The 18036-nt window shown below is 40.3% G+C and overlaps 1 protein-coding gene across 1 annotated transcript; it reads left to right on the top strand.

Annotated features, from left to right (window-relative positions):
* Positions 1-2585: 2585 nt before the first annotated feature.
* Positions 2586-12026, top strand: LOC139368144 (ubiquitin-conjugating enzyme E2Ib). The gene is given in 8 exon segments (XM_071106737.1): positions 2586-2601; positions 2604-2657; positions 9613-9692; positions 9878-9961; positions 10211-10283; positions 10629-10738; positions 10828-10907; positions 11035-12026. Coding segments are annotated over 8 exon segments (561 nt in total). The 3' UTR covers positions 11099-12026.
* Positions 12027-18036: the final 6010 nt, after the last annotated feature.

Here is an 18036-nt window from a genome sequence, read left to right as displayed (position 1 = left end):
CATGTGTATCTCTGTTCTTTTTATACAGTTTGTAGCAACGCACTCAGATTTTTTTGTAAGATTTTGTACATAAATACTTCAATAAAATGCTCAAATTAAAACTACATCGTTGGGGGAAATGGGACAAGACGAGGCAACAAAAAGAGTCCAAAAACGTATCTAACACTGTCACTAGTGGCAAAAGCAGTGCTTAATTTGTACATTTGGAGGCGCTGGAACAAAAAATGATCCGGAGAGCGAGGTGACCCGGGGTGCTCTGAGGTTCCAGTGCGCATGAGAAGAAAATAAAAATCTCCTTTTATAATAAAACATTGAATGCTTTTGTCATGTTTTTGCGTACTGGCGTAGATCAGTGGAGTAGAGGCGCTTGTGGAAGTTGCACACATGGGTAAAAATGTGTAGCCTAGTGTTCGGGGAAAATGTGGCCTTTTTATAAACGCATTTCGTACAATTCTACATTCTAAATAACTGGAGACTAGCAGAATATTTATTTTATACCTAACAAAATATCGAAATGACAGGCTACTTTAACACTGACAAACAGAATCTGAGATAAATAAAATCGACCTTCAATCCATCAATAGCATGGACCTAGGCGTGTGTGGAGACACACATTGTACAGTACGAGGAAATTAGTTTTATAAAGCTTTCCAGTTTCACTGACTCACCCAATGAAGCTCAGCTCATTCACCGGCGATGGCCGATGCGCTCGTGCCAAAAGCTTATCTCTCTTGTTTTACTTGGTATAACAATGCTATTCGCTCAATAGGCCTATTTGGAAGTTGATAAACAAACATTGGCAGTAGAATGGCCTTACTGACAGATTAGTCTTCTCTTTTCAGCAGGATCAATTTGGTTTTCCCGCGACTGTATTTGAAATATTGAGAAAGGCCTGTTGGCTGCATGATGTTCACTAACAGATTTGTCACGCGTTAGACACTGTAGACATTACTCGTGATTGGGCTACACAATCCACAGCACAGGGAATAAAAAAAAAGCTTGACCATCTGTGGCTAAATTATAGGCCTACTCCTGGTGTAGTAGTCCGAATTATTGCATTTCTTTCTGAACAAACAGGAGCAATTGTGTAACTTTGGCAAATGTATTACACTTTATCAGGGGTTCTGCGGCTCAAGTATATCAGAGTACAGCGAGATCATCATATAAAGTGAATTTCATTATAGTTCTGTGCGAGGTACAGGCGCGCTTCTACGTAACGTTTTTTAGGGGGCTGCCAGGAGAATTACGGAGGGGTCCACATGAATTAGCCTAACTCTGATTTATAATTTGTACATTGCCAAAAGTGATAGTTATTTTTCATGCCACAAGAGGTACCGGATCCTAGAAAAATGGGTTCCGGAAAGACATTGTCCAAAACAGAGTTGCCGGATGCTGTTCGGGCAGGATCTGACTCAAATTAGGCACCGTGCAAAAGCACAATGTCTGTCTTACCTGGAGAGGGAAAAATAATGATCATCCAAACTTCATAGCACCTTATGTTGTAATCATATTCAAATAAGCCAATAGTTTAAAAAGAGCAATTATCAAACTTCATGTAATGACGGCCTCTTCACATTTATTAACAGACAACGACAGACTTGCTGGTCACACTTACCAAATTGAACTGATACAGTAAACGTAAACAAATAGCGCTCTCTAGTGTTATTCATTTGAAAATGCTGGTACTGTGTCGTCACTAGTTCCCACAGCCACAAAGTCATATACCCCGTCTATTTCTACACAATCCGATTTTTTTTTTTTTTTTTTACAAATTTTACCAACCACGCTGCTAACCTCATGCCTAACCCTAATCTTCAATTTAGAGCAAAAAGCTAATTGTTGTTTTCATGAATTTGCACAATTTAGACGTTCATCCACGTTCTCCAAAAGGGTTGCACCACTTCACCAACTAAATTTAAATCTGGATCAGTACGGTTTTAAACTATGATTAGTGACATGTTATATCAATATATGAGGTATTTCGTGAGTTGGAACGAAGTAGCTACCCTACTTGACAAATGAGGCCACAAAGTTGCTGTTCCTTGATAAAATACTAACAATGTAACGTTTGAAGTACTGCAACTCCATCGTGAAAGGTTCTCATGGGTTGGCTGATTTGAAATAAAATCCGTTATTTGCCAGTACTAGACAGAAAACGAATTCGTTAGCTCATGTAGCTAGGTAGTTTATAAACTAAGCTAGCTAGCATACAATCTGTATTATTGTCATTACCAAACGTTATTTAGCCACCTGATCGGGGCACGTCAAAGAAGTTCAAATTTCTCCGTTTTATGAAGAAAAAAAACAGTTGTCTGAGCTGATGGAGGAATTTTGTAACGTACTGGAGGATAAAATGACAGACTGTCAAAAAGAAGGAAGACACTTGAGCCGTTTTATTCGACAAATGTAATGGCTCAACACGGATTAAAGAGAAGACCCAAATCGGATGAAAGCGTGATGGAATTTTTTTTAAAGCAAAAGTGAGAAAGGATACGGCAGAGGTGAGGCGGGGGCTATTTCAGACCGGACCCGGAGGGGGGCATCCGTCCAAAGAAATGAATCCTGTCGCCCAGAAAATATGCGAGATGATTCCCCAGCAGTTGCCCCTCTCCATATCCCCTATGATGACGACGGACAATTTGACCCACCAATATTTAGTAAGCATAAATAACTGGTAAATATAAATTCCTATAATGCACGTTAAAACTAACGTTCATGCTAACGTTACTTCACTACAACGTTTTTGTTATCAGGCCCGTTACATGTTGCATAACATCATCATTCGTACCAAGGCTGGGCATATCATTAACCCCAATTCAATTGTTGTGCAAAATGGGCACGTAAATAGCCTACTAATAATGAGATAATTATCATAAAACTCAACAGGATTCAACCTGTCACTAATTATTCTCTGAGGAACTCGTTTTGGTCTCTCCACAGTAGACATGCTGCCATTGTATCAGTTAAACCACCTAAAGTGGCAGTTTAGAATTAATCTCCAATCTAAAAATTTTTTTTATTTTTTATTAATTGAGAAACAGATTTAAAATTAATCTAGGTTTAAAGTGAAAACTAAACTTAGATTAGAGGAAGGATTTTATTTAAGTAGGATTCATTTAAAACTAGGTTTAACATTTGGTGCAACAAGATTAAAAGATACACCTTGATTTAATCCAGTTTAAGAGTTAATCCATGTTGGTGCAACCCTATTTCTAAATTAATTAGTTACATTTGCACCCTCATTCCGAATGGTTAATGTTTGGGATAGTGTGAAACATTTTTAAAAAACAGTTCCGACTGGGATTGAACATGCAACCTTCTGATCCAGAGTCTTTGGAGTTCACTAATCTGCCACCTAGCAAAACCCAATCCTACTTGATGGTAATAGTGCTCCGAAAGGTTGCTGGTTCGAATCCCAGAGGCAACTAGGTGAAACATCTGTTGCTGTGACCTTGAGCAAGGTACCTAAACCTAAATTGCACCTGTAAATCACTCTGGATAAGAGCGTCTGCTAAAAAAATGTTTTATTTTTTATAATAATTTTAAAAAGGGGTCCTCAGGACATAGACATCCAATTTCGATGTCGGATCTTCAACGATCTCTCTCAAATGTTTTGGATATAGCCAATTTTGACTTTGTGGCTGTGGTAACAGGTAGAAAAAAAATGTGCTGCTCCTTTAAATTTTTAGTCGTCTATAAAATTGCCTGTTTGCACTTATTTGTTATATTACATTGAATATGACTATGTCTAAAATTATTATCCAATTCCTGTGCACATATTGAATAACTTACATGATGGAACATAGTGATAAATGCATGTTTATCAACTGTCGTTTAAGAATGCAAATTGTGCCTAAATCAATGCAGACCACATTGTGAACACTGTAGCCACTTAATTGTCAGTTATTTCAATTAACACAAACTAGTAACGTGATGATGGTACATCAATCTCTCCATAACCCCCAATTAATTATAAATATTTTCAGGCGGTTGGGAGGTTGCCTATGTCACTGGTCCTGTTATTTAGCCCGGACAGGAACGGGTGCATTTTCAGGAGGGAAACTTCACCAGGGTTTTTCTTGATTAAAAGACGATTCATTCATACAGTTAAATAATACGAGTCATTATAGCCATACAGCAAGGTAAGCGAATGTCGCCCAACAATTTTGTATTTACGCAATACAAGGTTAGCTTTACTATCTGCCTGAGTTTGCGCCATTTTCGCTAGTTGGTTGATGCGTAAATGTGCGCCAGTTTGGGAAGCCCTAGGTTCTTTGTCCTGCTCAGTCATGGGTGGTATTGCGAATTCGTGTGAGGTTCCGCTTTAAGCCAAAGCAAGCGGACCAACATGGCAACTAATATGTATGGCTTCAGATGAGAAGAACGAGTCTCGTTGCCACAACGACGTGTAAAATCAACGACAAGTGCGCAAGTCTATGGTTTTTCAGTTTGCCAGCCGCGCGCCACAAATAGCCAGGGTACTTGCGCATGTTGTTGGCCAGTTTCTGTCTTGGAACTTGCTCTGAGTTATTTCTTTCTTACGTGACTATAGTCGCTGACATAACTAGCTACCTTCTAACGTGTTTTAGCCACAAGCGGACCAGAGAGATTTTGCTCAAACATGCTGGACTTGTTGCTGGTACAGATGAACAGCCGGATGTTATGCTAATAGCTAGTAGCTATGATGTAATTTAGTGATGTACAGTTCGCTAACTATTCGACTATTCGTTATTTTTTTTACGACTTTTTTTTTTTTACTGATGTGTCATGATGTTTGAGTGAATCGATCATTTTGGATTTCGTTTACCTGCTGGCCGTTATGACTAATATAATGTTTAATACGCGCTCCTCCGGCTCGGCGGCTCCGGAGACATGCTCCGACCAAACAACTGTAAAATATTTTTTTATTTCACCTTTATTTAACCAGGTAGGCAAGTTGAGAACAAGTTCTCATTTACAATTGCGACCTGGCCAAGATAAAGCAAAGCAGTTCGACACATACAACGACACAGAGTTACACATGGAGTAAAACAAACATACAGTAGAAACAAGTCTATATACGAAATCATGCTGCAGCAATAACATAACAAAAATACATGGTTATAACTGTTAATTTATCTCATGTGTAAGAATAAATGCAATTCATTAATTATTCAATGTTTTGTAGAACTGAAACATGCATACAATGAGTTTCTGCAACAAGAAAATAAATCTGAAATGAATCGTTTTGGTGTGTTGCAGATTGCAAATGATATTGTGTTTATCACCCTCACCGCAATCAAGCAATGCATTCCGCCACGAGTCGTTAACAATCTAGTCCGATTGCTGCCACAAATAAACCTTGTTAAAAATGTATCAAGAAATCGTATTATTTGTATATAGTAATCAACAAATGTAAATAGTTTTAAAGCACACTTTTACAATTCTGTCACAAATGACAGCTCAATAAGCCCCTTATGGTGAACGAGAAGCTTGTAGAATCATTCTTTGCATTTTCAGTTTTATAATTTGCAGGTCTAGGCTCCTGCATGCTTTGGGCATAGATGGTAACATGCAGACTACTGTGCTCCACACTCATGCTCCAAGGACTTTCTCTTGAGTATGTTCTTGTGAGGACAAGCGTGTTCTTGTGAGGATGCGCGTGTGGAGAACGCATTAAAACATTACAATTGAGAAGCACTTGCCCTACTGTATTACCTCAAACTGCACTTCCCCATTCACTGAACCTTCTTCCAGCCAGGACACTGGTAACAATAGAGACTAAACCAGATATACACAAAGCAAATGTTTTACTTGATAATGATCAGCTAGATATGTGAATCGTATTAATCTAGCAAATGACTTATGCACGGTAGATGTACATTTTCTGTAGTTAGTTAGCTACCAATTCTTCGTGACTACCTAGCTAGACTGACTTGACTATGGACTTACACATTCACTGAACCTTCTTCCAGCCAGGAAAATCGCAAAAATGGAGACGACACAAACAAATGTTCTACTTCAAAATGATAAACTATCTATGCTACATGGCCAAAAGTAGGTGGACACCTGCTTGTCGAACATCTCATTCCAAAATCATGGGCAGTAATATGGATTTGGTCCCCCCCACCCTTTTGTTCCTATAACAGCCTCCACTCTTCTGGGAAGGCTTTCTACTAGATGTTGAAACATTGTTATGGGAACTTACTTCCATTCAGCCACAAAAGCATTGGTGAGGTTGGGCACTGATGTTGGGTGATTAGGCCTGACTCAGTCAGCGTCACAATTAATCCCAAAGTTGTTCGATGGGGTTGAGGTCAGAGCTCTGTTTAGGCCAGTCAAGTGCTTCTACCCCAATCTCGACAAACCATTTCTGTATGGACCTCGCTTTGTGCACGGGGGCATTGTCATGCTGAAACAGGAAAGGGCCTTCCACAAAGTTGGAAGCACAGAATTGTCTACAATGTCATTGTATGCTGTCGCATTAAGATTTCACCTTCACTGGAACTAAGGGGCCTAGCCCGAACCATGACAACAGCCGCAGACCATTATTCCTCTTCCACCTAACTTTACAGTTGGCACTATGCATCTGCCAAACTTAGATTAATCTCTCTGACTGCCAGATGGTGAAGTGTGATTCATCACTCCAGAGAACGTTTCCACTGCTCCAGAGTCCAATGGCGGCGAGCTTTACACCACACCAGCCGACACCTTGGCATTGCACATGGTGATCTTAGGCATGTGTGCGGCTGCTCGGCCATGGAAACCAATTTCATGAAGCTCCCAATGAACAGTTCTTGTGCTGACGTTGCTTCCAGAGGCAGTTTGGAACTCTGTAGAGTGTTGCAACTGAGGACAGATGATTTTTACGCGCCTCAGCGGTCCCTTTCTGTGAGCTTGTGTGGCCTACCGCTGAGCTGTTGTTGCATCTAGACGTTTCCACTTCATTTGACAGTTGACTCTAGCAAGGCAGAAATTTAACTGTAGGAAAGGTGGCATCCTATGACTGTGCCATGTTGAAACTCACTGAGCTCTTCTGTAAGGGCCATTCAACTGCCAATGTTTTGTTTATTGCATGTCTTTTTATTTAAAATGTTACACCCTTTTCCCCCCAATTTCGTGGTATCCAATTGTTAGCAATTACTACCTTGTCTCATCGCTACAACTCCCGTACGGGCTCGGGAGAGACGAAGGTCGAAAGCCATGCGTCCTCTGAAACCCAAACCCAACCGCACTGCTTCTTAACACAGCGCGCATGTATAGCAAGCATACAGAAATCGGTGGTGGTGGTAGTCAAATTACATTTTTGACTGTAATGCAGTTGATTGGTAAGGATGACATGAATATGTGTTGGGGTTGACCTCCATACAAGCATTGTACTCTGCTTTTTACTTCAACATAGTGTGAAATAAACATTAGCCTAAATTTAGGCAAATTTTGCTCAGGGGACAATGAGGAGAATCGTGATCTTTCCCGTCACGTTTCCAAGGTAATTCCATTGTTTTGGTCTAGATCGATTGACCTGTTTACAGCGTCTATACCGAACTATAAATGTAACAATTTTACTGAGTTACAGTTCATATACGGAAAACGGTCAATTGAAATAAATTCATTGGGCCCTATTAAATGGTTTTCACATGACTGGGCAGGGGCACGCCATGACAGAAATACTTCTGTTTCATCAGATGTCAGGGTGGCTCTTCTCAGACGATCTGACAGGTGAAGAAGCTGGACTGGCATGGTTACATGTAGTCTGCGGTTGTGAGGCCGGTTGGACGTACTGCCAAATTCTCTAAAACGACGTTGGAGGCAGCTTATGGTAGAGAAATGAACATTAAATTCTCTGGCAACTGCTCTGGTGGAATTTCCTGCAGTCAGCATGCCAATTACACGTTCCCTCAACTTGAGACATCTGTGGCATTGTGTTGTGTGGCAACTGCACATTCTATAATGGCATTTTGTAGTCTCCAGCACAAGGTTCACCTGTGTAATGAGCATGCTGTTTAATCAGTTTATTGATATGCCACTTGTCAGGTGGATAGATTATCTTCGCAAAGGAGAAATATTCACTAACAGACATGTTAACAAATTTATGCGCAATTTGAGCGAAATAGGCTTTTAGTGGGTATGGAACATTTCTGGGATTTTTTATTTCAGCTCATGAAACATGGGACCAACACTGTTTTTATATCTTTGTTCAGTATATTAGTCACTCAAATTATCAAAATTAGTCAAGATTTGCTCTTTGTTCAGAACGAGTCAAAAATCAGTCAGTAAAATCACTACTATGATGATCGCTGTGCTCAGTCAATGACAATATCAGACTAGATTAAAAACCCCAAAGTGTCAGTTAAGGAAATGTGCCATCTGTAATACTTATTTGTTGCTCTCCATTTACCCATTTGATTCTTGGAAGAGTACAACTCGTATGCCTAATGAACTTAGCTAGCTAGTACGTTATCTTACCCCTTCATAACAAAGGCTGGTTTACTCCGTTTGCCGTGTTTTAAAACGATGTAACATTAGCTCGCTAGCTAGCTATTGCTACGAAATGCATGGCAACAAGTATGCAGCCCACGAGGACCAGAGTTTTGATGCATAAAACTAAAAGCCTACAATACACACTGGGAGGTTTCTAAGGATGTAAAGAGGGGAGATGGAAGTAGCTAAATTGCTAATTACATAAATGTCAAACCCCAGTCTACAAGGGACACAGTTTATGCTTGCTATAGTTGGCAAATAATGTGATTTTTATATAACCAAAGATTGTTGGTGTCCATTACTGGACGTTACAGGAAATCAAATCAAATCAAATGTATGGGGAAAGCCCCATACAAACCACCACCATCGATTCTTCAGCTAACCTGGTGTTGGCAATACAATCTTCTTTCTCGATGCTGGAAAACATTTCTTATAAAATACCAAAAATCTTTGGTTATATCACATTGTATGCCTGATGAACTGTAATATGTTAAATTTGACTGATTTAGGCTGGACTTTGTAAACCAGATATCAACTTCGGCCTTCCAGGAATCTTGTTGCGTTTGGTACCTTTGTGCACCGGAGTGTACAAAACATTAGGAACACCTTCCTAATATTGAGTTTCACCCCCTTTTCCCCTCAGAACAGCCTCAATTTGTCAGGGCATGGACTCTACAAGGTGTCAAGTGTTCCACAGGGATTATGGCCCATTTTGACTCCAATACTTCCAACAGTTGGCTGGATGTCCTTTGTATGGTGGGCCGTTCCTGATACACATGGGAAACTGTTGTGCGTGGAAAAACCCAGCAGCGTTGCAGTTCTTGACACACTCAAAGTGGAGCACCTGGCACCTACCATGTCCCGTTCAAAAGCACAAAACTTTTGCCTTGCCCATTTGCCCTCTGAATGGCACACATAGACAATCCATGTCTTAAGGCATCTTTAACCTGCCTCCCCTTCATCTACACTGATTGGCATGGATTTAACAAGTGACGTCGGTATAAGATCATAGCTTTCACCTTGTCTGTCCGTCATGGAATGAGCAGGTGTTCCTAATGTGTTGTACACTTGGTGTATGCCATAGTGACACAATCCTAAGAAATGTATGTACACGTCTTTGAAAGCACACGTTTGTCACCTCTGCTGTTTCAGAAAGCCCACCAGTCATGTCAGGTATTGCATTGAGCCGGCTTGCTCAGGAGCGCAAAGCGTGGCGGAAAGACCACCCTTTTGTGAGTAGCAGTGTGTAGTGCTAGACTTTTTTAAATTTATATTTCTAATAGTACTTTTTTTCTTTTCTTTTTAAACTATGATGGGGATTGGGGGAAGTGTTTTATCCATTATTCAAGAGCTTTGAAATGAAGGTTTATTTTTGCTTAATCTCACTGTTTTACTGTTTGATGCACCTCCATCTAAGGGCTTTGTGGCTGTGCCCACGAAAAATCCAGATGGAACAATGAACTTGATGAACTGGGAATGTGCCATTCCTGGGAAGAAGGGGGTACGTACAGCCATTTATCTACACATGCAATACAGTTTCAAAGTGGAGGTGCCGAGTGACTTTGTTTATAGCATTTCGCCTGTGCATAGTTAGTAGTAGATCATGTCTAGAAATGTTTTTGCACCAATACTATGAAGTGGACATCTTGTATGAAACCAAAGAATGCTAGGATGGGTCATAGTTCATCCTTGATCTTCATAGTCTGCAAGTGTTTGTGATCAATTATAAACACTTACGACTCCTCCCCAGACCCCATGGGAAGGAGGCTTGTTCAAACTGCGGATGCTGTTCAAGGATGACTATCCTTCCTCGCCCCCAAAGTGTGAGTTTCCTTTTAACCAGTCTTCTGTTTTTTATTTTATTTTTTATTATTAGAATCCCCATTAGTTCTTCCTCATGCAGCAGCTACTCTTCCTGAGGGCAACATAAAACATGGCACAATACAGAACGTTGGGAACAGCTCAGTATTCGGGCCCAATAGTTGAAAAATGCATCCTTCGCTCTTCCTTGACGTAGTCACTGATCTGACACTAATTTGATTGGTGCAAGGTTTTTTTTCACCAATTCAGTCAGATCAGGTGGTCGCAAAGGTAGGAAGAATGTATTGGAACAGACCTTAGGTCGTGAGAGTAGTTCTAGTTTAACTTTACTGATTTTTATTTCATAGGTAAATTTGAGCCTCCGCTCTTCCATCCTAACGTGTATCCGTCAGGCACAGTATGCCTATCCATTCTAGAAGAGGACAAGGACTGGAGACCCGCCATCACCATCAAGCAGGTTAGGATATGCTGGGGATCGACTTACAAGCTATAGCCACCAAATGGCTATGCCCAACTGTGATTTTTATGTTTTGTCATTTCTTACAGATCCTATTAGGAATACAGGAACTCTTAAATGAGCCAAATATCCAGGATCCAGCCCAAGCAGAGGCATACACAATTTACTGGTGCGTTCTGCTAGTATCTAAGGGATGCCTTCCTGTTTGCCGTGTTGTTTTTCGGATAGGGATATGGTGAAATTAACACTAGATTCTGATCTTTCTGTTGTTTTACTAAACCCCTCTTTCTTTTCAGCCAAAACAGAGTAGAATATGAAAAAAGAGTTCGAGCACAGGCCAAAAAATTCTCCCCTTCGTAAGGGTGAAGGCTTGGCTTCGGCAGAAGGAATGGGTCAAACGCGGATCACCTCACCTCTGTTTCTCTATGAATGTGCCCCTCTCACATCGGGACTTGCTTATAAGGACTTCTATTTAAAACTGATACATTCTGTGCCATCCTCTTTTCCTTTTTTTGTTCTTTACCTCTGGGTTGGAGTGTGGCAGGCGCTGGGATGAAATGGGAGCCGTAGCACCCCGGCCGCTTCCTTTTTTTAGCCGTATTACTTGTCTTGTGGTGCGAGGGACAGAGCACAGTACCGGTTTTGCCATCGACTCAAAATAAGCCTCTTTTGAGGAAGAGAATGTCTTGGTTGTCTTTGTCTTTTGTTTAATTTCTCTCACAGGGTCTGTTCCTTTTAAAAATAAAAAAAAACACCCCTCTTGTATTTTCCTTGATTTTTAATTCTGTAAAATTAGCTATTTACTTAAATGTCAGTATTTCAACTGCTGTATAATTAGTGGCACTTTTTATACTGTATTATCTCACTAGTTTCTCTAGAATGCTCGGTCTGATTCTCTTATGCAGGTTTTCTATTCAGAATGCTGTAATATAAAATAATCTGCTGTCTTTTTTTCTTTTCTTATTTGTAGTGTTTGCAAATTTTTTTATGGCCTCGTCTCAATGCAGGTAGGCTTACTTCTGTATTAAACTCTATTTATAGGGTGCTTTGTTCATGTACGTGTTAGACTAAATAAACCGTTTCTATAAAGCCATTGTTATACTTTCTGTCTCGCAGTAAAACTAGTGTTTTAACAAATGCTGGCATAGAATTGTTATAAAAGCTATAGCTTTTATTCTATACCCCCCCCCCCCCCCCCCCCACAAGAAACACTGTTTATATACCATATTTTGTACAGATGTCTGTTTGATCATCATGACACAGTAAAACATCACACTTTATCAAGAAATTCGATTTTTGTCTTGAGTGGATGTATTTTGTTTACATGATAATGATCAAAATACAGTATATTTGCACTTTTTTATTAACTCACAACATTTTAAAACAAAAATTAAGGTTATTATCCCTTGAGTAAGAATGAGCACAATGTCTGTAGATGAAGAGGAAATGCGGCTTATGTACAATATATTTTCTAGCCTCTTCAATCCTAACTCGTATCTGTCAGGCACAATATACCTGAAGACGAGGACTGGCGACCAGCAATCACCATCAAGCAGGTTAGAATGTACTGGTGGTTAACAAATGCTGAAGTGGAAATGTTTTAATGGCTGTAACTGACAACCCCCACCCCAAAAACTATTAAAGACACTTTCAATATATCATATTTTATTGAGATAGTATATTAAACCATGTTTGAACATTGGGATTCAGAGTAAGACATCACACTTGATTTCCAGATTATTGAGGTAAAATTAAAAGAACATGATTATAATATAGGATATTTGCACCAGAGGTTGGTGGGAGGAGCTACAGGAGGACAGGCTCATTGTAGTGAGCTGTTACAATGAACCTGGCCTCAAAGCTCCAGCCATCTCTGATTTGCGCTTTATAATTTACAAAAACATTTAAAAACAAGAATTGAGGATCTTATTATGCCAGTAAGAATAAACACGTTTTCTGTAGATGATGAGCAAATGCAGTGTATTTACAATGACTTTTCTAGCCTGTATTGTATTCAATTATTTACATATAGACTAGATTACTGATAGGGGGTGCTGTGTTAAACTACCCTGCCTCAATCTTGCCACTCCCCTACCATTGTAAAACATATTTTGGAAGCTATAGAAATGCATTTATTAATGTCTACATTTGTTTTTTCCATGTGTATTCTTTACAGACACTATCATGCATGCTATTATGTTATCTAAACAATATATACAGTAGCAGTCAAAAGTTTGGACACCTACTCATTCCAGGGTTTTCCTTTATTTTTACTATGTTCTACATTGAAGAATAATAGTGAAGACATCAAAACTATGAAGTAACACATATGGAATCACAAGGTAACCAGAAAAGTGTTAAACAAATCAAAATGCACTACCGTTCAAAAGTTTGGGGACACTTCGAAATGTCCTTGTTTTTGAAAGGGAATTTTAAAAATTCTAGGCAGAGTTGCAAAGTAAAAGCCATATCTCAGACTGGCCAATAAAAATAAAAGATTACGATGGCCAAAAGAACACAGACACTGGATAGAGGAACTCTGTCTAGAAGGCCAACATCCCGGAGTCGCCTCTTCACTGTTGACGTTGAGACTGGTGTTTTGCGGGTACCATTTAGTGAAGCTGCCAGTTGTGGACTTGTGAGAGGCGTCTGTTTCTCAAGGTAGACACACTAAGGAGTGGCTTCGTAAGAAACATTTCAAGGTCCTGGAGTGGCCTAGCCAGTCTCCAGATCTTAACCCCATAGAAAATCTTTGGAGGGAGTTGAAAGTCCGTGTTGCCCAGCAACAGCCCCAAAACATCACTGCTCTAGAGGAGATCTGCATGGAGGAATGGGCCAAAATACCAGCAACAGTGTGTGAAAACCTTGTGAAGACTTACAGAAAACGTTTGACCTCTGTCATTGCCAACAAAGGGTATATAACAAAGTATTGAGATAAACACTTGTTATTGACCAAATACTTATTTTCCACCATCATTTGCAAATAAATTCATTAAAAATCCTACAATGTGATTTTCTGGATTTTTTTTCTCATTTTGTCTGTCATAGTTGAAGTGTACCTATGATGAAAATTACAGGCCTCTCATCTTTTTAAGTGCGAGAACTTGCACAATTGGTGGCTGACTAAATACTTTTTCCATTAAAAATCTGCCATTTCCAGCTACAATAGTCAACAACATACAACATTAACTACACTGTATTTCTGATCAATTTGATGATATTTTAATGGACAAAAAAATTGCTTTTCTTTCAAGAACAAGGACATTTCTAAGTGACTCCAAACTTTTGAACGGTAGTGTATATTTTATATTTGAGATTCTTCAAAATAGCTACCCTTTGCCTTAATGACAGCTTTGCACACTCTTGGCATTCTCTCAACCAGCGTCATAAGGTAGTCACCTGGAATGCATTTCAATGAACAGGTGTACCTTGTTAAAAGTTAATTTGTGGAATTTCTTTCCTTCTTAATGTGTTTTAGCCAATCAGTTATCATGTGACAAGGTAAGGGTGGTATAGAGAAGATATCCCTTTCTGGTAAATGGCCAAGTCCATATTATGGCAAGAGCAGCAGTCAATGCGGAACATCTCAAGAACTTTGGACATTTCTTCAAGTGCAGTCGCAAAAACCATCAAGCGCTATGATGAAACTGGCTCTCATGAGGACCGCCACAGGAAAGGAAGACTCAGAGTTACCTCTGCTGCAGAGGATAAATTCATTATAGCCTCAGAAATTGCAGCCCAAATAAACACTTCGCAGAGTTCAAGTAACAGAGACATGTCAACTTCAACTGTTCAGAGGAGACTGTGTGAATCAGGCCTTCATGGTCTTATTGCTGCAAAGAAACCACTACTAAAGGACATCAAAAAGAAGAAGATACTTGCTTGGGGCAAGACACACGAGCAATGGACATTAGACCCGTGGAAATCTGATCTGATGATTCCAAATTTGAGATTTTTGGTTCCAACCGCCGTGTCTTTATTAGACGCAGAGTAGGTGAACGGATGATCCCTGCATCAGATCAAATTTTATTTTTCACATACACGTGTTTAGCAGGTGTTATTGCGGGTGTAAGTGAAATGCTTGTGTTTCTAGTTCCAACAGTGCGGTAATATCTAACAAGTAATATCTAACAATACACACAAACTAAAGTATAGGAATGGAACTAAGAATATATCAATATCTGGACGAGCAATGTCAGAGCGGCATAGACTAAGATACAGTAGAATAGAATAGAATACAGTATATACAGTTGAAGTCGGAAGTTTACATACACCTTAGCCAAATACATTTAAACTCAGTTTTTCACAATTCCTGACATTTAATCCTAGTAAAGATTCCCTGTCTTAGGTCAGTTAGGATCACCACTTTATTTTAAGAATGTGAAATGCCAGAATAATATTAGAGAGAATTATTTATTTCAGCTTTTATTTTTTTCATCACATTCCCAGTGTGTCAGAAGTTTACATACTCTCAATTAGTAATTGGTAGCATTGCCTTTAAATTGTTTAACTTGGGCCAAACGTTTCGGGTAGCCTTCCACAAGCTTCCTACAATAAATTGGTGTGAATTATGGCTCATTCCTCCTGTCAGAGCTGGTGTAACTGAGTCAGGGTTGTAGGCCTCCTTTGCTCACACATGCTTTTTCAGTTCTGCCCACACATTTTCGATAGGATTGAGGTCAGGGCTTTGTGATGGCCACTCCAATACCTTGACTTTGTTGTCCTTAAGCCATTTTGCAACAACTTTGGAAGTATGCTTGAGGTCATTGTCCATTTGGAAGACTCATTTGTGACCAGGCTTCAACTTCCTGACTGATGTCTTGAGGTGTTGCTTCAATATATCCACATAATTCTCCTTCCTCATGGTGCCATCTATTTTGTGAAGTGCACCAGTCCCTCCTGCAGCAAAGCACCTTCACAACACGATGCTGCCACCTCCGTGCTTCATGGTTGGGGTGGTGTTCTTCGGCTTGCAAGCCTCCCCCTTTTTCCTCCAAACATAACGATGGTCATTATGGCAAACAGTTCTATTTTTGTTTCATCAGACCACAAAACATTTCTCCAAAAAGTACGATCTTTGTCCCCATGTGCAGTTGCAAACCATAGTCTGGCTTTTTTAATGGTGGTTTTGGAGCAGTGGCTTCTTCCTTGCTAAGAGGCCTTTCAGGTTATGTCAATATAGGACTCGTTTTACTGTGGATATAGATACTTTTGTACCTGCTTCCTCCAGCATCTTCCTCCAGCATCTTCACAATCTTTCTCCAGCATACTTTTGCTGTTGTTCTGGGATTGATTTGCATATTTTCGCACCAAAGTACGTTCATCTCTAGGAGACAGAATGCGTCTCCTTCCTGAGAGGTATGATGGTTGTGTGGTCCCATGGTGTTTATACTTGCGTACTATTGTTTGTACAGATGAACGTGGTACCTTCAGGCATTTGGAAATTGCTCCCAAGGATGAACCAGACTTGTGGAGGTCCACAATTATTTTTCTTAGGTATAGTTTCTTTTGATTTTCTCTTGATGTTAAGCAAAGAGGCACTGAGTTTGAATGTAGTCCTTGAAATACATCCACAGGTACACCTCCAATTGACTAAAATTATGTCAATTAGCCTAACAGAAGCTTCTAAAGCCACATCATTTTCTGGAATTTTCCAAGCTGTTTAAAGGCACAGTCAATTTAGTGTATGTAAACTTCTGACCCACTGGAATTGTGATGCAGTGAATTATAAGTGAATTAATCTGTCTCTAAACAATTGTTGGAAAAATATCTTCTGTCATGCACAAAGTAGATATCTTAAATGACTTGCCAAAACTATAGTTTGTTAACAAGAAATTTGGGGAGTGGTTGAAAAACGAGTTCTAATGACTCCAACCTAAGTGTATGTAAACTTCCGACTTCAACTGTGCATACAGTGCCTTGCGAAAGTTTTCGCCCCCTTGAACTTTGCGACCTTTTGCCACATTTCAGGCTTCAAACATAAAGATATAAAACTGTATTTTATCCATCCAACCTCACTGAGCTCGAGCTGTTTTGCAAGGAGGAATGGGAAAAAATTTCAGTCTCTCGATGTGCAAAACTGATAGAGACATACCCCAAGCGACTTACAGCTGTAATCGCAGCAAAAGGTGGCGCTACAAAGTATTAACTTAAGGGGGCTGAATAATTTTGCACGCTCTCTTTTGCACGCCAATTTTTCAGTTTTTGATTTGTTAAAAAAGTTTGAAATATCCAATAAATGTCGTTCCACTTCATGATTGTGTCCCACTTGTTGTTGATTCTTCACAAAAAAATACGGTTTTATATCTTTATGTTTGAAGCCTGAAATGTGGCAAAAGGTCGCAAAGTTCAAGGGGGCCAAATATTTTCGCAAGGCACTGTATGTTGGCAGTCTGATGGCCTTGAGATAGAAGCTGTTTTTCAGTCTCTCGGTCCCAGCTTTGATGCATCTGTACTGACCTCGCCTTCTGGATGATGATAGCGGGGTGAACAGGCAGTGGCTCGGGTGGTTGTTGTCCTTGATGATCTTTTGGCCTTCCTGTGACATCGGGTGATGTAGGTGTCCTGGAGGGCAGATAGTTTGCCCCCGGTCATGCGTTGTACAGACCGCACCACCCTTTGGAGAGCCCTGCGGTTGTGGGCGGAGATGTTGCCGTACCTGGCAGTGATACAGCCCGAAAGGATGCTCTCGATTGTGCATCTGTAAAGGTTTGTGAGGGTTTTAGGAGACAAGCCAAATATCTTCAGCCTCCTGAGGTTGATGCATCTTCTTCACCACCATGTCTGTGTGGGTGGACCATTTCAGTTTGCCTGTGATGTGTACGCCGAGAAACTTAAAACTTTCCACTTTCTCCACTACTGTCCCGTCGATGTGGATAGTGGGGTGCTCCCTCTGCTGTTTCCTGAAGTCCACAATCATCTCCTTTGCTTTGTTGACATTGAGTGAGAGGTTATTTCCCTGACACCACACTCCGAGGCACGCAGTCATGGGTGAACAGGGAGTACAGGAGAGAGCTGAGAACGCACCCTTGTGGTGCCCCAGTGTTGAGGATCAGCGGGGTGGAGATGTTGTTTCCTACCTACCTTCACCACCTGCGGGGTGGCCCATTAGAAAGTTCAGGACCCAGTGGCACAGGGTGCCGGTCAAGACTCAGGGTCTCAAGCTTAATGATGAGTTTAGAGGGTACTATGGTGTTGAATGCTGAGCTGTAGTCAATGAACAGCATTCTTACATAGGTATTCCTCTTCTCCAGATGGGATAGGGCAGTGTGCAGTGTGATGGTGATTGCATCGTCTGT

This window comes from Oncorhynchus clarkii, chromosome 16, assembly GCF_045791955.1.
Source record: "Oncorhynchus clarkii lewisi isolate Uvic-CL-2024 chromosome 16, UVic_Ocla_1.0, whole genome shotgun sequence".
NCBI lineage: Eukaryota > Metazoa > Chordata > Actinopteri > Salmoniformes > Salmonidae > Oncorhynchus > Oncorhynchus clarkii.
Note: the sequence above shows the minus strand (reverse complement) of the source record. Positions and strands in the feature narration are given on the sequence as shown.